The 21,954-nt window shown below is 41.4% G+C and overlaps 1 protein-coding gene across 1 annotated transcript in view; it reads left to right on the top strand.

Annotated features, from left to right (window-relative positions):
• Positions 1–21,954, top strand: part of LOC144693957 (sodium/hydrogen exchanger 9-like) — a 364,072-nt gene that overhangs the window by 255,036 nt on the left and 87,082 nt on the right. The window contains exon 13 of the mRNA XM_078564226.1: positions 12,326–12,374. Within this exon, the coding sequence (XP_078420352.1) occupies positions 12,326–12,374 (49 nt within the window). The remainder of the gene's footprint in view (positions 1–12,325; positions 12,375–21,954) is intronic.

The following is a 21,954-nucleotide window of genomic DNA, read 5'->3' as shown; positions in this document are numbered from 1 at the left end:
AATGAAGTCCAGCATGGGTTAGATGTAGGACAGTGCTCTCTCTTCACCAAACCAATATGCAGTTTATTGTTTTATTATGACCAGTGAACTGAATGGAAACAACCGTAAATCGCTTCACTTTGGACTCTTTCAGCTGACAAGAGGAGGAAAGACTTGGATTGATGTAGCCCCTTAAACATCTCAAATAAACTTTTGATGTGTGGTCAATACAACACCCAATTTGCACATAACAAAATCCCAAGAATATTAATGAATTGAATGACCAATCATAACGTTTTGGCACTAAATTCTTCCTCCCGTTATAGAAAGATGGAATGGTTACAACACCAAAGGAGCCCATTCGGCCCATCATGTCAGTACTAGCTCTCAGCAAGACCGATTGACCTAGTCCCACTCCCGCAGCCTTTCCCTGTAGTTCCCATTTTTTTCTCTTTAGCTGCTTATCCAATTCCCTTTTGAAAGTCAAGATTGAATCTGCCTCCACCAAACTCTCAGGCAGTGCACTCCAGATCCTAATCACAGAGCAAAAAAGGTTCTTCTCATGTCGCCTTTGGCTCTTTGGTAAATCGTCTTAAATCTATGTCCTTTGGTTCTCAACCTTTCCCTCAGTGGCAACAGTTTCTCTTTATCTGCACTGTCTAGACGCTTCATGATTTTGAACACCAATACCAGATCTCTCCTCAACCTTCTCTTTGGAGAACCCCAGTTTCTCCAATCTATCCACGTAACTGAAGTCCCTCATCCCTGGAACCATTCTCGTGAATCTTTTCTGCACCCTCTTTGAAGCCTCCACATCCGTCTTAAAGTGCAGTGCCTAGAATTCCACACGCTGCTCCAGTTGAGGCCGAAGCAATGTTTTGTAATGGTCCATAATAACCTCCTTGGTTTTATACTTGGGGCCAGATCTGCTTCTGGAAACGCAAGTCTGGCCGTTTCCCGACTTCGTGATCCCGAAACCGTCACCACCTCCCACTCCCACAGAATTTCACCTCTGCGAGACATGGGCTGGCAAGGTTCGGGTCTGCTGCCTCCCTAGTCATGAACCGGCACAATCCGGCAGTGTTTTAAAGCATATTTTAGTTTTAATTATGCTCTAAAAACACTCTTTGAATATTATGTTTTGAAAAGCCACAATAACCAAGTAGAAACTCAAGGGTTCTTTCTGCAGTTCCAGGTTAGTGCTCAGATATTGGCACAAGTTCCTAAAACTAAGAAGGCTGCACAATCCTTTTACAATGCGAATGCTGCTGCTTATGAATAAGAAAACATTAGTAATGGGAATGATAATGTTCCCTTAGTTTATCTTATTTAATCATATCTACAACACAGAAAGAGGCCATTCTAAAGGGTTCCTCAGGGCACTAAAAGAGAGAGCTGCAGAGATATTGGATGCACTGGTTATTGTTTTCCAAAATTCTCTAGGGTCTAGAATGTGCCTAGCGGAGTGGAAGGTAGCAAATGTAACACCGCCCACTAGTCAAGCAAGGAGGGCGAGAGGAAACGGGAACAGCAGGGCTTTGGTGAGACCACGCCTAGAGTAGTGTCTGGAGTTTTGGTTGCCATATCTATAAGGAAGGATATACTTGCATTGGAGGCAGTATAGCGAAGTTGGTTCCTGGGACGAGGGAGTTGTCCTATGATGTGAGTAGATTGGACCTATACGCCCTGGTGTTCAGAAAAATGTGGGGTGGTCTCATTGGAACTTGCAAAGCTGTGATGGAGCAAACACTCAGAGATTGTTTCCAATGACTGGGGAATCTAGAACACAGGCACTGTCTCACTGTCCTAGGATTGAGATGAGGAGAAGTTTCTTCACTCAGAGGGCTTTGAGTCTTCGGAATTCTCTACCTCTGGCAGTTAGAGTGGTTGAGGATGCTCCGCCGTTGATTATATTTAAGGCAGGGATAGGCAGATTTTTTTGCTTTCTCGGGGAATTGAGGGTTGTGGGATGCAGGCGGGATATGTGGAGCTGAGGCAGATCATGCTGAGTAGCAGAACAGGCTCAAGCAGCCGTATGGTCTACTGTTGCTCCTTGTTCTTATGTTCCTACGTTCTTTTACCACAACTGGCTGATACTAGTAATTATGCATCACATGATTCTTATACTACTCCTTTACCCTGCTTCCCTATTCCCTTACCCCAACATGCATGTCCCTTAAATGTGTTGGGTTCTATTTGCTTCAACCATTCCATATCGCAGTGAGTTACACATTCTCACCACTATTATTATGCTCCATAATAATTAACAATCCTGTCAAATGAAGTCGTGGCTCTTCTTTCATCCATTCTGTGTTTTATTTTCTTCTCCTGTTCAAAACAATACATTTCTTCTCCTTCGTTAGGTTTCCACTCTAATCCCATGGTGATCACAATGAAGAGAGTTGCATGGGACTCTCGAGATTGAATTATGTTGTGAGGGGATGTTATGTTGTGTTATTTAGCATATGTGAGGGGATTATCAAGTATACTTTTCAATCTATGAGGGGATTATCAAGCCTATTTTAGCATAAATGGGGGGATTTTCTGGTCTGATATATTCAGTTTGAGTGAGTAAATTATTTGGACTGGTTCATTCTGTGTTTTTAAAGGGATTATCTGGATTGGTTTATGCAGGGTGTATGCAGAGATTAGCAGGGTTGAATAACTCATTTTATGTGAAGGTTTATCAGGCCCTGTTTACTCAAGCTACATAAAGAGGTTAGAGGGATTGATTTACTCAGCACATGTAAGGGATTATCAGGCCCTGTTTGTTTAGGAGTTGATGGGATATCAGTTATTTTGTTCAGGATGTATGGGGATATTATCAGGATTGGTTCACTGAGGACATTTATTTATTTAGTGAGGATATTACCAGAACTGGTTTATTTAGTCTTTGAGAGAACACTATCAGGCCTGGTTTATTTAGGGTTTAAATGGTAGATATTAGGGTTTTGAATTCAGTGTGTGCGGATGAAGGGGTAATGTTGGATGATCAGTTGAGTGATGACACTAATCTAAGCATGATCCTGTTTTTATTTTATAACCGTTAAACCCTGTAACAGTACAATGTGATCTGGCAAACGATAAAAGTAAAAATGATCCACTGCCTTCTCTAAGCATACCTCTCATATTAATTCTTAATTCTAGCAAGAGCCCTAATCTTTACAAAGATCCATGCTCCTACCAGCCTGTTTAAATCCATCTTTACCCTTCTCGAGTGAACATTTTACAAGACAAACAGACATTTATAACATATATACTTGGATACATAAATAGACAAGATGAACAGATTACAATGCCTCAGGGAACCTTTGGGGAAGAAGGTTTGTATCCCTGCTTTGGAGGTTATCGATTGTAGCTACTCCCTGTTCTGTATTTGCTTACACAAGCCCAGGTTGTTACTGTTAATAGTTAAAGCAAACCCCCATTTATGTTGTTTGTTATACAGGTCAATGAAAAGTATTGTCGGGTTCAGATAGCTCTTTCACTGTCCAGTAGCCCCTTTTTTAATATAACATCATAGCAAGAAATTACATCAAGCATGTGGATTCTTGAGGGCAGTGATTAATTGAGAAGAAGTTTGTTGTGAGCAGAAATAGATTGTAAATGCAATAATTTAAATATTTTGATGTTAAATGGAAAGTAGAGTCAAAAAATAAATACATTGTTAGCCTCTAGAGAATGGATAGTACTTGACAAATGATGGAGAAATAATGGTGCTTCAGTTTGTTTTAATTTGGCGACTTAATGAGCATAGATTTTTGGTCCTGCTTCAGGTTCCTGTTCCCCACATAAAGGATGCTATATCTAAAGGGTGGAATGTTTAGGCTCATCACTTTACCTGGTACACCAGTGTCATTCACAAGATCACAAGACGTAGATACAAAAAGCATTTTGATTTTCCATCTGGGCAAGAACTTGGGTCAGATTTTCATCTTGTTACACTTGGACATGAAGAATCTCCTGGCTGCAGCACATAGATGAAAATCAAGCAAGGTGAATCATAATCCACAATAAGGAATTGGATGGGCTGCATTGTACATGATTAATCTTCTCCTTTGATGTTTCCCACAGGCTGCACCCTGACAATCCTTTACACCCAAGTGCAGTAAGAGAAAAATCTGCCCCTTATGACCCGCTCTTCAAAGGGTGCAGTAGCTTTTGAATAATTTCATGGTTTCTACTTGCCCCGACCTACCCCACCCTGAAGCCCAATTAATTTGGCTCTTTCTGTGAAGAAGCATTTCCATACATCGGTTCTGAGTTTGCCCTTGTCAGCTTGAGCCTGTGGCCCCATTGTGGTACTTAACTTAAAAGTTGTGTCCCTGATTTGTCTTTTCAATACTGTTTATAATATTATTTGTATATGAGATTCCCTTTGCATCAAGGATTTAAAAAACCCCACAATTCTTACGTTTTTTTTTATCCCTCCCTCACGATTAAACCTTCTCATGCAGGATGTGCCTAGTGGCTCTTCTGGAGCTTCCAAGGCTATATTGTGTCTCTGTGACCGGTGTGGACATAGTACACAAAGTATAGACCAGAGGCCTGCACAGTTTTAGTATGGCTTTCTCCCAACTTCTACGTCATTGCTTTGGAAAAATTGTTCAATCCCTTTTGCGTGTAGTCCTAAAGATGGTAAAAACGTGAAATTCTGCCCCTTCCTGTGGACGTTGAGATAATTGGAAGACTGAGCTTGATAGATTTTTGTAAGAGCGCGAAGGGAAATGGAGGTGAGACAGATAAATGGAGTTGAGGTACAGGTCAGCCATTTTTGACTGAATAACACAGCAGGCTGTAGGGACGGCATGGCTGCCTCCTGTTCCTATGAAAAGCAAGACATAAAACATGCTTTTTTTTTTTGAAGACAAATAAAGGGAGGAAATGGAATCCCGCACCCCCCTCCCCCCACCCCACAACCCCCCCGCCCAACCAATCACAGTCAAAAATTGTGTTGCGATAATAAATTCAATCAACCTTTTTTTTTGTTCTTTTTCCCCTTTTCCTAAGCTGGTGTCAAATGCCATTGCCTGTTTAAATAATAGAGGTACCCTGCTGCTCTAACATAATTAATGCGGCTTTTTAAAGAACTGTTAGGCATTCAGATAAGCTGTTCTTTTATTCATTCACTAATGTTGGTTAGAAACTGCAGAAAAACCCACACACTTTAATATTTTTGTCACAAGGTAATGCAGCATTAACGTGATGCACCACGAGAGTAGCTAACCTCTAATTTACTGAAATTTTTGAACAAGTTCCCAGAAGGTTAGAGGCCACAGTTTTGGGAGTCAGCTGTTTGGAAGTGGAGATCATTATTGTGGGGAGGAAAAAGAAGCTAACAAACTATAACGATTCTAGTCAGGAAACTAAGGTGTACAAATGTGGCCCTGCCTCATATACAGATATCTTATTTAGTTTATCTGCTTGTGATCAATCTCTGTCAAAACAAATAGCTTGTACGTTTTTTTTTGTCCTCTACTTGAAATAATCAGTACCCATAACATCAATTAGGGAGTTTTCAAAGAGTGAGAAAACTCTCAAATGTCTGCAGAAATGGAATGGTTGCTGAGTAAGAAACCAGATGCATGTGTTGACTGGCCTGCCCCCCAAAAGCTTGACCGCAAAACGTCCAAGTGGGAATCGGCCAAATGTGTTACAGCTGTCATCTTGCAGGATACCAAGAATAGACTTGGATCATTTCGTAAATGGGGCACTCCTGTCATTGAACAGCCAAGGGTTGATATTCAAGTAGAGCTGTTCATGCTGGTGTGAGCTTCGGGCCTCATTAAAATGCCAGCGACGAGCTGCAGCTACAGGGGCTGCATGTTAACCCGAACAGCAGCTTGGGCCTGGGGAGAGGTTGGAGGTTATCAGGTGGGTGAGCTCCTGGACCCACCAATAGAAACGTTGGAAGCTTTCAGTACCATTTTTTGAGCCTTTAAGAGATGCCATTTAACACCACGTGCAACTGGGCAGAACTTGTGCAACACACACACTTTACTGATCAATACATGCATGTCACAGTCTAGATCAGCATGAGACTCTGATTTTCAGAATTTAAGCTGGCTGCTTCAGTCAGGGCGGGCAACTCACCTATTCCTGGACCCACTTGAATATTTCTTCAAACGGACCTTTGACATCACTGGAGCCAATGAGGCGCTTCCCCTGATTTTCAGTTATCAGCTGTCCAGTTTGCAGATTTGAAATAGGTAACCAGCAGTTGAAAATTGCACACCAATACAATTGAATTGGTTCAGTAATGCATACGTAGGGTGGAATTTAATGCCCTCCCCCATGACGAGTTTCCACCCATTTAAGGCCCCCATCCCACTGCCGCTGATATTAACCCAGTAGCAGGTGGGGAGCGTGACCCACAAACCAATGCAAGTTTACTTGCAGGCTCGGTGGGGGTGGGTCCCTCGTTCAAAGGCTCTCGGTGCCCGATTGATGGACCTGGCATCAGGAACTGTGGTGCCTGCTGAGAGCAACCTCCCTCCCCCAACCACGCAATATTGGGCCTCAGTTGGGTGGTGTTCTGGCAGCAGCCACCACCTTCCTGGTGGCACTTCTGTTCAATAGAGTAGCCAGCCTCTAATTGTCCAGCCTCTAATTGTCCAGCAGGTAAGACTCCTGCTCCCAGGGTCTTTGATCCTGGGGGAAGGCCTGTGGTTGTACAATTGAGTGGCACTTAAAATGGCAGGCCTTCCTTAGAAGGGGCGATGTGGGGCTCTTGCCATCTCTCCGGCCAGCAAGTGAGACCCCCATTGCCTCCATTAAATACCACCTGCAGTGTCCAGAGGGAAAGTGCTGTCATATCAGAAAAATCCTTTTCCACATTTTCAGATCTCATCTAGGCCTTGCACCCGCCCCCACCTCCCCGCCATCCTACTGCTGTGATTTCTTTCAGCTGCATGTCTTTGCACACACTCCTAATTCCCTTGACGCTAAATTGCTCTTTCCGTTTTAGCACCATCTCCTGCTAATGTATTCCTTGCCCTCAAACTCCCTCTCTCAACAGCCTGCACCATGTCACTTTCCTTTTTTTTGTTTCAAAAGCCAACAAAGACTCTTCACCTTGACCATGGCTTTCAAAGTCTTTCTCTCCTGCTTTGTGCTCACTCTTTATTGTCTTCTAATGTTTGAAGAAGTGTTAGTTGTTTATATGTAGAACTGAAGGTAGGTTAACACCTGATGCACAATGTGCACAAAGTAGGGAAAGCACGCGCATCAAGAACAAGAGTTAGCTTTGGCTTGTGGCCGTCACTTTTGCTCTGCTCAGTTGCTGATGCAGTGTCTGAATATAAAACTCCAGTAGAAATGCTGATAGCATCTTTTCTTTTCAGATACTTCTTGTGCCTACAGTGTCAGCAGCTTTTCAGTCTGTAAATATGCTGTGGTCCTTAATTAAATTCCTCAGCAACTTGCAAATGTGTCTTGTCAGAGAAAAAATGTCGGCATCTTCCAAGCTAATTTACAAACTAGTTCAGATTTATTCGTTTAGGATAAAAATAGTCTCCAAACATCCAATCGTAGCAGAAGAGAAATTGTCTTTACAATATAAAAACTCTTAGAATGCACACGTTTCATTTTAAGGCAGAGTAAATTAACCCCAGTTGCTTACAGAAGAAAAGAAGTGACATTTATATAGCCTCATTCATGACTTTAGGATATTGCAAAGTGCTTTTACCACTAGTGAAGTACAATTTTCTTGAGGCGTTCCCCCTGTTGTAATGTTGGAAACATGGCAGCCAATTTATGCACAGCAAGGTCCTAAAAATAGCAATATGATAATAACCAGATAATCTGTTTTGGTGATTTTGGCTAAGGGGTAAATGTTGGCCAGGATACCAGCGAGTACTCCCTTGCTGCTCTTCAAAGCGGTATCATGGGATCTTTACGTCCCCCTGAGAAGGAGATGGGCCCCTGGCTTAACGTATCATCCAAAAGGTGGCACCTCCAACAGTTTGGAGTGTTGTGTTGGAGTGTCAGCCCAGATTCTGTGCTCAGGTCCATACTGCAGAACTTGAACTAAACTACTGGAAGAGAGAGGAGGAGGAGTGGGAGAAAGACTCCGAGTAGGATAACATATCTGCACACGGTGTTCAGGAGGTAATTCACTTCCCCGAACCTCAGCAAGGAACAATGTGAGATGTTATTTATATATTAATTGGGTGTTCAATTGCATCCATACAGTGGACATTAACTGGGGATTCATTAATGCTCCTATATACAGGAACAGACTGAAACTATGGTTGCTGGGCTTGGAGGTGTATGTTTGTAATGTGTCTCTCTGTAAATAAAGAGTGTAAAGATCAGGCTCCAGTTCTATCCTTCGCTAGTTGGCTATCTGAATTGTGACAAAGGAGATACCTACTCTTACATAAAAAGGACAATGTCACTGAAATCTGCCACCTGCTGCAAACACAACTGGAACCTCAGAGCAGGGCAAGGACAGCATTGCTAGTGGCCGTCAACGTGACTGTGGTGGTGAACCTTTATGCATCTGGCTTCTTCCAGGCTGGAGCATCTTGCAATTTGCTGTCCACTGTTGCATAAGGGAGATTACGGAGGCTCTCCATTCATTGAGAGCTAACTATGTTTCAATCACTCTTGCAAGAGAAAAGCTGGTAGAGTGAGCAGGTAGAGAGTGGCTCTGCTAGTATTGCAGACTTTCCCGTGGCGCAGGGAACCATTAACTGCATGCACATCACTTTGAGGACACTGCATGTCGACTCTGCCATATACTGGAACCAAAAAGAATTCTACTCCTTTACTGTCCAGCTGTTGTGCAACCATACACAGTGAATCTTGCAAATCAATGTCCACTATCCTGGCAGCAGTCATGATGTCTTCACTCTGAAGCACTCTGCTGTGCCAGCAGCATTTGAGCCACCATGGCAAACCAAAAGGTGGCTTCTGGGTGACAAGTTCTATCTGCTGATCACATAGCTGATCCGGTGCACAATGAAAGACAAGCAGCCGTATGAATTGTGCAGGGGGGAGGAGGTGGGGTGGGGTGGCGCATGCTTACACCATCTGCAGCTTGTAAATCAGAAGAGAGTGTGGGATGAGGGGGAAGTGGGATGTGACAATGAGGACTAGATATGCTACCATCAACTTCAATGGTTTCAACACCTCTGCAGACCAAAGTGTCAGCAATAGGCGACTGAATAATGGCGAGCACCGTCTCCTCCATGGGGGTCAGGACATGCAGGCATGCCCCCCTCTCGTTAGATCCTGTTGCCTCCAGTTGTGCACCGCCTTGTCCCATAATTTGGTTGGGTGATGTGGCTGCGAAAGTGAGAGGTTGGAAGTGTGGATGTCCAAAGGAACATGGGTGTCATTGTTAATGAGTCACTAAAAACTAGCATGCAGGTGCAGCAAGCGATTAGGAAGGCAAATGATATGTTGGCCTTCATTGCAAGGGGATTTGAATGCAGGAGTAAAGATGCCCCGCTGCAACTGTATAGAGCCTTGGTGAGACCCCACCTCGAGTATTGTGTACAGTTTTGGTCTCCTTATCTAAGGAAAGATGTACTTGCCATAGACTAAGTGCAACAAAGGTTCACCAGACTAATCCCTAGGATGGCAGGATTTTCCCATAATGAGAGATTGGGGAAACTGAGCCCGTATTCTCTCGAGTTTCGAAGAAGAGAGGAGATCTCATTGAAACTTACAAAATTCTTACAGGGTGTGACAGGGTAAATGTGGATAGGATGTTTCCCCTGGCTGGTGAGTCTAGAACCAGGGGACACAGTCTCAGGATAAGGGGCAGGCCATTTAAGACTGAGGTAAGGAGGAATTTCTTCACGTAGTAAATCCCTACCCCAAAGGTCTGTGAAAGCTCAATCATTGAGCATGTTCAAGACAGAAATCAATAGATTTCTGGATACTAATGACATCAAGGGATGTGGCAATAGTGGGGAAAAATGGCATAGAGGTAGATGACCAGCCATGTTATGTTTGAACGGTAGAGCAGGCTCGATAGGCCAAATGGCCAACTCCTGCTCCTATTTCCTATGTTCCTATGGTCCTTACAACCTTCTGATTCAGAGATGAGAGGGCTATTACTGAGCCAAGCAGATACCTTTAGTTGGTAAAAGGATCTGGCCAGTCTGATAAGGAGCCATACTGACTATGAAAGGGCCAGGCTCAGTCCTTAGGCATTGAAGAAGTAGTAGTAAGAGCACGTAGACCTATCCGTGGATAAAGAACATGGGAAAATTGGGCAGAGTGTGCAATGGGCCGCTGATTCACTGTTGTCAATTTTCCACCCTCACTAAAGTTTTAAGTTCACCCCTTTTGTCTTCCAGAAGAGTGGAAAATATTTTTGGGCAGTTTGAATCGAGCATACACACCACTACATGCTCTCGGTACTCATGTACAGATGGTTTCCAGTGAATTAATGCAAAAGCAGTAATAGGAATTAAGGCATGAATGGGGCTCTCACCAAGACTCTGGCCTGAATTTTCCTCACAGCAGCGAAGGGGCAGTTTCGCCATTCACCTCGCATACAGCTGCCTACAGAATTTTAGCAGACTTGTCAGCGCAGGTTTCCAGTCTTCCAGTGTCGCTTTGAATTCAACGCCCTCTACAAAAGAACTGTGGCAGCTGTGAGCATGGAAAGCAGTAAAGCTTTACAACCAATCAGATTAAAACATCCTCATGGACAGCAAAGTAGGAAATGAACAAAACAAGAAAAATAAATTACATTCATTTAAACGAGCAAAGCAAAAACTATATAAAAATAGAATTTCTTTAATTTTAATTTTATTTTCAAAATCTGAAACAATTTTCTTCTGAGAAATGAGACTTCAACTTGTGAAATATTTTTCAGGGCTAGAGAGGTTGTTCAGCAGTAGGTGAACAACGCTTGTTAAAATCTCAGTTACTCCTGATTGAACAAGACTTATATTTCCATAAATCTTCAGTTGTGGTGACAGTGAGTAATTAGCTTAAGTTCATGCCGTGACACTGATCTTTTCAGATTCCATTAGCAAGGCCTGCAATGTCACAGCCTATGGAGGAACAGGGTGTCACTGATAGCAACATCTGGATTTCTGCGTTTAACCACACGTGCAGATGGCAGAAGATGCTGTCAGTTTTACTCAGTAATAAGAGTAAATTGACAACTCAATTATTAATACAACAAAATCCTGGCCAAATGTGCTGATGCTGTCAAATAATATTGCATCTCTGCAAGAAAGGTCTGTTTTCTAAAACATGAACATCTGTCATGTTTCTGAAGATGTAATGTTGTAAGGCATCCCAGTTGCAGCCAAGGTCCCTTATTCCTCGTTTATAATAGAGACACACCTCTACTTGAAATGGTGAATACAGTGTTGTTACTTTAATATTCAACTGGTTCACTTTGTTGAACAGAGTGCTTTTGGCAACAAAGAAATAAGATTATCCATGTATTGTTATTCAAGGATAACAGTGAAACAGTAACAAGTTGCATTTATATAGCACCTTTAACATATAGCAAAATGTCCCAGGGCTCTTCACAGGAGCATTATCAAACAAAGTTTGGGACACTGAGCCACATAAGGAGACATTAGCTGATCAGGTGACCAAAAGATTGGCCAGAGAGGTAGGTTTTAAGGAACGTCTTAAAGGAGGAAAGAGAGGTTGAGGGCATGAATTCCAGAGTCTAGAGCTTTAGCAGCTGAAGGCACAGCCACCAAAGGTGAAGCAGTTGGAATCAGAGATGCTCAACAGGCCAGAATTAGAGGAGCACAGAGATCCCAGAAGGTTGTAGGACTCTGTTCTTGTGATCTTTCTGCACCGTGGACGTTGCAGGTGAAAGGAAATGATTAAGTGGCAGTGCTGTTGTATAAATGCAGAATATAAGGGGTGGTGTTGCTATGTTGAGGATTTTTTAATGCGGGTAAAGTTCTCAGCACGGGTTACTTCAAAAATAATCGGTCAAGGAGCATCATATTTGCTGCCACATAATTATTGATGCTTCAAACAATACTCCTATCTCGGTACAAATTTTGGTCATGTGATTCCCATTTTAAACATTGATGCTTTTCCCTGAAATAATGATGATCAGTCTGTTTAAGGCTCCAGTATTTCCAAAGTGATTAGTCAGAAACCCAATATTTCCATGACAGCTTCATCCTTCTGCTGACAGCGAAAGATGAGGGGAAAAATGCATTTGATTAAGCAAATGGAGCCAAATTCTTCACTGTGTAAAAGTAGTCACAAAATCACAAAAGAATTTGAAAGCTCGCACTTGGGGTCAGGTTTAAGGGATGCTGCAATGAAGGCACAGGCATAGAAGGCTGTAGATCACTAAGTGGTCCCTTCACTGATTCTCGTCATTTTCTTTGTGTAACAGGGTGGGCGTAAACCCAGATGATGAGCTCAACCAGGAAAGTATACATGTGGTAAGTACAAAAATGAAACCTACGTGCATTATAAATAATATGGTGACATTCAAGCAGCCACAACATCCATTATTACTTTATTGTTAGGTTCTCCCAACAGTCATTCAGAATTGTTTGTTTTCCTAAGTCCTCAGCAGTCCCTCACATTGGCAGTTTCCCAGCCACTTGCCTTGTTTTTAGTTGCTACATTGCTTCTGTCATCAGCTATGAGTCAATCAATAAGACATGACAAATGGCAGGTCCGTGCTAGGCAAAATGGACATCAAATTCTGATCCATCGCAATGCTGGAGGCATTGGCCCTCCTAGTCGGACACAGTGTCTCTCTCAATATCTATGGCAGGTTTAGTTTGTATTTACTGCACAAATACAGCAACTTTAACTTTAAAAGTGGTGTTGTATCCCCTATTATCCCATTCTCTCTCCTTTTCCCCATGTTACATGGGGTCGCCATAATATTAGTTGATGGCTCTTCTCCATCCCCATTCATATTTTTTGTATTCGATCATGGTATGTGGGAGCCTTTGGCGAGGCCAGCAGTTATTGCCCATCTCTAATTGCCCTTGAGAAGGCGGTGGTGAGCTGCCTTCCAGACTTTTGTGCTTAAATCCCTGGAGTAGGACCTGGACCCATGCACGACCTTCTCACTGAGACAAGAGTGCTACCCACTGAACCATAGCTCCACTCTCTGGATACCCACCCTGATGGTTAAAGAAGGGCATCTCCTAATCTGTCCAGGCAGTGGAATCACATCTTCAACATGCTGATTCCTTGTTCGATTGTACTTCTAGTGGTGATTCACTGGTCAGATTTCAGACAGCTGTCATCGGCCAGGTTTGAATTAGGCATCCCTTGACTCTTCGCGTCTACTGCTTAAGTGTGCTTTCCCAGGATGAAAGGAACATGGCAACTCCCCAGGAATCTTCTGCACGCCTACAAAAATATCTTTTTGTAGTTTCACACCAGCTGCACATAAATAAAGTGGAAGCCCTTGCAGAGTTGACGAATACCCCTGGTTGATCTTGGATGCCTGGATTACCATGTGTGGGCAGTCGACACCCTGAACCTGTGGGAAGTCAGCCAGAGATGCAGTCCCGAACACCCACTCATTTTGACTGACATCATCACAGACCAGCAGGTAGCAGGTATTTTATTAGGTTGCAGCTGGTTGCCACAAGGTGACATGACAAGCTGAATCCCCTGAGTCACTGCTGCTCTGACATGTCAAGGAAATTCACCCTGTGCAGCCTGTATTTCAGATAGTGTCTCCTGAAAACTGCACCCCTTTGCTGCTCCCCTCTCCGATATGCCGTTACAGGTTTCTGAGCAGCAGGCTGTTATTGATGCTCATGTGCTGGTCATATTGCGTTTTGCCTAGATATCAATCTAAGGCAACCAAAGCGCCACTCATCCTGATGTGATTCAGAACAACCTCTTGAGTGTATAAAGGAAACTTTCAGCAAAAGTACTCACCAGTAGTTAAGTAAGGAGTTGTAAGGACTGAAGATTTAGTGCAGCATTTCCATGAGTTTGAATCAGCCCCTCAGTCATCTTGTATTCTGACCTTGTTTTCACTGGTTACAACACATGGAAACCCATGGATGTGCCATTAAATTTGAAAGTCAGTTGAAGTATCATTTCATTTGAGCACTTAGTATACGTCAACAATCAGCCTGCTTCTGTCGTGGGGATTGAAAACAAGAAATCTGACAGATTCCAGTTAAACACGGTAGTTGGAGCCAGATTCCCATGTGCTTCCATATTTCAAAGTTTTTACCTCACTCCTGCACACAAACTTATGCTCTCCAGGTTAAAATTCCCCCTGTGCCTCTCATGACTTCTTTCAGTTTGCTACTTTTGTAACCGACCTCTTGTTCTGTCCCCTATTCCAGTCTAGATTCCCATGGTTTTTAATTTAATAAGGAGCCTTTCATGTGAGACTTTGCCAATAGTATTGACAAAGACCATATAAACTGGGCACAGCAAATTCCATCATCTGCATGAACTGTAATTTCCACAGAGAGGTTCAGAAGGTCAGACAGAATCTTCCTCTTGCAAATCCACATTGCCTGTTTCTTATAAATTTATTACAATATGGGTAACAGTTGAAGATTCTGTCCCACATTTTGTAAATCCTTGCTGGCTATTTCTTATTAGATTTTTGATCCATATGTGTATCCATTTGAAGACCTGAATCTTATGTTTAATCTAATTTTCTCCAATAAAAGCATGTTGAGTCTCACTTTGTGGTATAAAACCAAAGAGTCATTCTGGACAGTCTACTCTGATTCTTTTTCAGTGCATTGATCAAAGGAAGCCCAGACATGTGCACAATATTGCTTCCAATGAGTTTTATATGCATTTGAAAATTATCCAAATATTTGATTAACTCTGTTAGTAATGATAACTGGATATTTTCAAGAAATGGTCAATAATCATGTCCAAATCCTATCCATTATTTATCATGGAACCCAATCATTTTGTTACACCTGCCTGGCGATGTGGAAAATTGCCCAGGAATGTCCTGTACACAAAAAGCAGGACAAATCTCACTTGCCAATTACCACCTCATCAGTCTACTCTCGATCATCACTGTTATCAAATGGCACTTGCTTAGCAATAGCCTGCTCACTGATGCTCAGTTTGGGTTCCGCCAGGGCCAATCAGCTCCTGACCTCATTACAGCCTTGGTTCAAACATGGATAAAAGAGCTGAACTCCAGAGGTAAGGTGAGAGTGACTGCCCTTGACATCAAGACAGCATTTGACTGAATGTGGCATCAAGGAGTCCTAGCAAAACTGAAGTCAATGGGAATCAGGGGGAAAACCCTCCACTGGTTGGAGTCATACCTAGCACAAAGGAACATGATTGTGGTTGCTGGAGGTCAATCATCTCAGTTCCAGGGCATCACTGCAGGAGTGCCTCAGGGTGATGTCCTCGGCCCAACCATCTTCAGCTGCTTCAGCAATGACCTTCCCTCCATTGTAAGGTCAGAAATGTTTGCTGATGATTGCATGATGTTCAATTCATTTGCGATTCCTCGGATACTGAAGTCGTCCATGTACAAATGCAGCAAGACCTGGACAATATCCAGGCTTAGGCTGACAAGTGACATTTGCACCATACAAGTGCTAGGCAATGACCATCTCCAACAAGAGAGAATCTAACAATCACCCTTTGACGTTTAATGGCATTAACATTGCTGAATTCCCCACTATCAACATTTTGGGGATTACCATTGACCAGAATCTGAACTGGACTAGCCATATAAATACTGTAGCTACAAGAACAGGTCAGAGGCTAAGAATCCTACAGTGAGTAAATCACTTCCTGACTCCCCAAAACCTGTCCGCCATTTACAAGGCACAAGTCAGGAGTGTGATGGAACACTCCCCACTTGCCTGGATGAGTGCAATTCCAACAAAACTCAACAAGCTTGACACCATGCAGGACAAAGCAGCCCGCTTGATTGGTACCACATCCACAAACATTCATTCCCTCCACCACTAACGAACAGTGGCAGCAGTGTGTACCATCTACAAGATGCACTGCAGAAACTCACCAAGGCTCCTTAGGCAGCAACTTCCAAACGTATGACCGCTATCATCTAGAAGGACAAGGGCAGCAGATACATGGAAAACCACCATTTGGAAGTTCCCCTCCAAGCCACTCACCATCCTAACTTGGAAATATATCGCTGTTCCTTCACCGTCGCTTGGTCAAAATCCTGGAACTTCCTTCCTAACAGATGTACCTACATCACAGGGACTACGGTGGTTCAAAGAAACAGCTCACCATCACCTTCCCTAGGGCAGTTAGGGATGGGCCTAGCCAACGACATCCACATCCCATAAATGAATTTTTAAAAAACGTGTCTTATTTTTCCTGCTGTATTTCACATTACAGCCAATCAAACAAGGATATTAGCTTACACTTCTGTGAAGCACCTTGGGACATTTTACTATGTTAACGTTGTCATTGTCAAGGTAGTCTCCCAGAAACTAGGCATACAATTCACACATCTTCAGGGGAAAGAACAACCATGTGGCTATTAAGTGAAATGTGTACAATCTACATTAATACTTAGGCTTTGTCTGTCTGGACTGTTTTGATTGTTCAGCTTAAGGAGCATGACTGTCGGTGGGTTTATTTGCAGGGGCAGTGCCTGGCACACACATTACTGGAGCATATGATACACATGCAGCTGTCACTGATTGGTGCTGCAGTGGTGGCAGGGTGTGGGGATTGGTGGAGAATGAAAACAGTGCAAGGAGAGCCCAACAACAACGTGATCCTAGCTGGAAGGATTGCTTCTCTGAGGGATGTGATTGATGAGAGGGACAAGGATGACAAGCAGGATAGAGATGGACAAGGATGACAAGCAGGATAGAGATGGCGTGAGGGTGATGGATTGAATGGAAAAGATGGAATTGCATTGGATGGAGGTAGCAAGGGGAGGAGTGGCATGGGAGAGGTGGATGAGATGATGGAATTGGTTAAGTATAGCAAAATAGCAGGGACAATTATTTGATGCAACTTGTTATTCAAAGGTTATTCTTTGCACTAAAAATGAAAGACTCTAGATTTGAATGGAAAGGTTTTAGAAAAGCTGTCAAGTGAATGAAAAGAATGTCAGCATTGATTCTATAGAGGAAGAGGATGATAACAGTCTGTGCTGTCCAGAGTTTCTACACAGTCTAACTCCAATGGACATACCACCATACAGACTGAGATTCAGAAGCAGTTGTAATGTTGCTACGAAACTTGAATCCTAAACAAGGATTTTGTCAAGATTGATAGTTAAGTGGTTTTCTTTGCTACTAGATACCGAAATTATAACAAGCAGATTTCAAGGATAATGAGTTTTCATTCCTGGAATAATATTGAACCTTTCAGATGTAAATCTGCCTTTTCAAGTCGGGGGCAAACAGTTCCCAATTCAATTCTGATTCAATGACTATAAACAAGTCAAAAGGTCAGACTCTTGACAAAATTTGTATTTATATTCCTAGACCTGTTTTTACACATGGACAGTTTTATGTAGCCTTTTCCAGAGTGAGAAGTTAAAGTCTTTGGTGAAAAATTGGAAATTGTGTATTTAAGGAACTACTCTTGCAATAAAGATACCACTTTGACCAGAAATGTTTTGCATGTCAATACTAGCAGCAAATAAACAGATTGCAAATATGGGAAAATCACAGGGCAGTGATCAATATTAATTGTTTCTAACACATGGATTCACTGTGAGTCTTCTCTCACTTGTCGAACAATCCTGCGAGATAACTTCAGTTCCACATAGCTGGGTACAGTACTTCATGCAGACATGAGAGGAGGAAATAATGTCAAAGCCATGCAATTTAAATAGTTAGAAAGCACATATACTAGAGTTCTGTTGGGAACATTTCCTCCATAAAATCCTGAATTTTCCCTGAAAGGAGCAGACAAATTAAATTGGCCGCCCGCCTTCCCCACAGATGTATTTATGATACTGATTAGGACAGACCTTCAATTTGTCACGGAGTATTTCCTACAAAATTGTCTTGAGCATTTCCCCACTATTGATGTTAAATTAACTGATGTGTCATTTCAAGGTATACGCACACTCATTTTTTGAATTTTAAACTCATCCAAGTGCATGTATTTGGAACACACTATGGCTTCTACAAGAGTAGTTCTCCAAAGTTTGAATGTGTGCATTCTATAATTCTTCCAACTGAGTCTCTCATTATTTCTTACACTGCTGATTTACTCCTTTCCTTATAAGTACATCCCATGCTTCAGGCATTTTGTTTTGTTTTACTGTTCCCAATTTCTGAGGATCTTTCTTTATCTCCCTTGTTTTGAAATTCTTTAAATTTCAATGTTAATATCTGTTAACTGTGTTTTGGACGCAAGAATGTTTAAACACCCCCACTCATCTCAGATTTGGCTTGATAAGCTTGTGACTTTATTAGTGATGGGCAGCACTGGGTTGAGTGAAACAACAGCCTTGCTTTCTTTCTCTCTGTTTCCACAAACCTATAGCTTCTGCCCTCTTGTACCATAATAACAACAGATGTATTTGTGTTGACAACCTGCTGAGCAAGTTGAGAAATTGAAAATGAAAAACAATGAACAATATCTGTTTCCATGGCTATGGGAGTGCAAGTGACTTATGTTAAAACTGGCGGCCTAAAATAGATGAGTGTTCCATTTACCAGCATTGACATCTTTACCTTGAAGGTACGAAATTCACCAAAAAGTGCATTGTTGGTACATTGAGACTCTGTAGGTTGTGCTGTGCTTAGAAAAATGTTTAATTTGCATAGATGTATCATCCTTTTACCACAAGTGCTTTAATTTTTGGAGTGAATTGTGACTGTCTGCAGCTACTTCCTGAAGTGCACATTTTTTTTCCATGCAGCCATTTTTCACTTGCAAACAGATAGCCTTAAGATGCATACTAATGCTTGCTTATCATTGATTAGATCCTTGTATAGTAATGAATATTCACACCCAAATCCTTTTGTTTTCATCTTAGTTTAGAGACTCGTCAGCATCATCCCTATGTTTTCAATATCCATTTGTAATGTGTACAGCCTACATTTATCTAGGTGTCAGTCCATGTCCTGTTCCTTAGCCCATCCATTAAACCCATCCATATACCTTTCATTTTTTAATCAATTTTCATTCTAATTATTGCCTTGTCTTTTTCCCAGCAGTGAATTCGATAATATTACACAAGATTTAATTTCCTCCAAGTAATCTGTCAATAGTATTACCAGGAAGAGTCTAAACCTGCTCTCCTTAAGAACATCCCCGCTCGGGATTTCTCCATCCCCCACTCTTCCATTTATCATCCCCTGTTGTTTCTTATTTCTAAGCCAATTTTCATTCCAACTAACTAACTTAATTCCTTTAAAGGTCCAAACATGTAACCTCATAGAAAAATGTGGATATCAGAAATTTTTTAATCTTGTGACCCTTGTTCACCAATTTGGTTAGCTTCTCAAAAATGTCCAGTTGAGGTATCTGTGCTGACCTTTCCTTATGACCCTATAATCTTTTGGTGTGAGAGAAATGTAAAACGGTACATCTTATGTGGGGAAATGAAAAGGATTATATTCTAGTAGTATGGTTCTTAAGTTGTGGTTGATGGGGTGGGTTGAGGGATCCACAGTGCAAACTAAGGTGGAGCAGTGAATGACCAACTGCAACTTCAGGATTTCTGTGTTAACCTGCTCTTGTGCTAAATCCTGAAGTTACGGTCAAATCCAAGGGTTAATAATGAATGCAAACAGTTCACCATCAAAAGGCACTCAAATTCCTGGCCATTTTTTTTCACACGTAGAGTTATTCAAAGATTAAAGCGCTTTGCCATAAGTAGCTGAGGTAGAATCTGTAACATATTTTAAAAAGGGAAATTATATATATAATTGAAAAGGAAGAAGGTTAGAGGAAAAGTTGTGAAATAGGATTAGAGTTGGGGAGCTGATTCAAGTAATGGGTCAAATGGCCTCCTTCAATGCTATAATATCTATTATTCATTGTATGTTCCTAGCTTCCTTTGCAAGGATCCAAAATCATTTTCCCTACTCGGCTAATTGTTTCACACTTTACAAATTAATGTTGCCCTCTCTTTTTGAATATCAAAGCATTCCATCTTTAAGTTGCAGATCTTGAACTTTCTGAAAATGTTACTTTGAATCTCACTATAATTTCCTCACTTCCTACATTGCTATTCTGGGAAGAATACTATATGTAGCATATACCTGGTAGCTATGTTTTTTTTTTGACTGCTGTGGAGACTTCTTTTGCAGATTTCTGAGCCAAGCTAAGTGGATCTGAACATTGATCATAATCATAATTTCTGAAGAATTCACTCATCAGGTGTAACTCTCTATTTATATCCAGCTAATGTGTCTTCTTACATTTAGCTTAAAAAAAAAGGATCCCTCTTGCTGTTTTCTCCCATCCGTCTCTCCATTGCCGCCTTAGTCTCATTTTATTTATCCTCGGTTAACTTTTGTTTGACTCCTAGTTCTCACCATTATTTATTTGTTATGCTTATACATAATTATTTCACCCTATTAAAGGGAAAGAGTCTAGAAGGTCAGATTAACTATATAGATAAGATTGTGTCACTTCCTGCCTCCTCATCTCCCCAACCACTTTAGCTGCCTGTCATATAGCATCTGTCAGTTTTTAGACCAGAAATTCTTCCTCGTAGTTATGAATAGAATAGATGGTAAAATTTGCCTCACAGCCATGTAACACATTCATATAACCTCCAGTAGCCAGCAGATTGAAATGCAGAAATTACCCTCGTCTGGCTATGCACTTCTAAACAGGAGCATAACAATTGCTGCTGGAAATTAGATGGTTAAAATTCTGCCCACGCATTAAGCAAAAGATGCTTTACATCAAGATGCATTTCTTTGTTGCAACATTCTCCATCTTATTCCTTCTCTCCTGAGAATACATTTTTAAGAAAAGCAAGATACTGGCCCACAGGACCTCAGCTCTGTGGAAAGGGAGGTGGCTGTTTGAAGTAAAACTTCATCTTACTTTAGCTAAAAGCAGCTCTGGTTAATTTTATTGATCTGAAATTAAACAAAAAATGGACCCGCAGAACTGGTGGCTAAATTTACCAGTGTGCTTTGATCCTATTCTTCTGTGCCCTGCAGCCACCATTGTTGTGCTAAGGCTGATACCAGTGATAATGCCACAGAAGAGCATTTAGTGAATACAATGGGTAAAGGCAATCAGTGCAAGGCCAGAAATCTGCAGTAAGAAATTTCCAACTTTTTCATCAATGCCTGTAACTCTATAAATAGATTGTTAAACTGTGCCAGTTACAAAGAGTTTATTTAAATTGGAGTGCTCGTACGGAACTAGATGAAAACCAGTAAAATATTAACGAGCCACAAGCAGGAAGGAATGTGTTTTTTGCCCCACTGGACAGTGTGCAGAACAGCTTCCAGCAAAAGTGATTAGTATAATGTTGATTAATCCTTTCCAAAGAAGCAGACAAATGTTTGGTTAATTTCATGATTGAAGTTTATCGACTTTAATAAAAAGAGAGAAGAATCAAATACTCCAGGGAATATGATGGTTGTGTACTTCTGAGAGAATAGAATTATAATTGCAAATCATCTGGTCAGGCTTCAATTAGAATGCATATTCTGCTAGCTCATTATATTTGTAGGTAATGGGTCAATTATAAATTTTGGAGTTGTTTAGGAGAAATTATGTTGAATTTCCCCTCAGGGTATTAAGTAAATGGAGCACTAAAGAAAACTGAGCCCAATCTATAGAAAGATACATTCAAAGACAGTTTTTGTGTATTTGGAAACCATTTGGAAATATTGACAATAAATTTATTTCTCCACAATGTGGTATAATATATATAAACTTGATGAGTTAACTATAGGCCATTAAGACACCCAATGTGATTAGCCTGTTTTCATAGCTACAGACATATATGCCAATAACGGAACCCCACAGTTTGAAATTAGGCTGTATGAATATTAGCCTCTGAATATTTTAATGCATTTGTATGAAATTGCATTACTTCCCAAACTATTCCATATAATAATTCTA

The sequence above is a fragment of the Cetorhinus maximus genome, chromosome 19 (genome assembly GCF_964194155.1).
Source record: "Cetorhinus maximus chromosome 19, sCetMax3.hap1.1, whole genome shotgun sequence".
NCBI lineage: Eukaryota > Metazoa > Chordata > Chondrichthyes > Lamniformes > Cetorhinidae > Cetorhinus > Cetorhinus maximus.
This window is presented reverse-complemented; position numbering and strand designations above follow the sequence as displayed.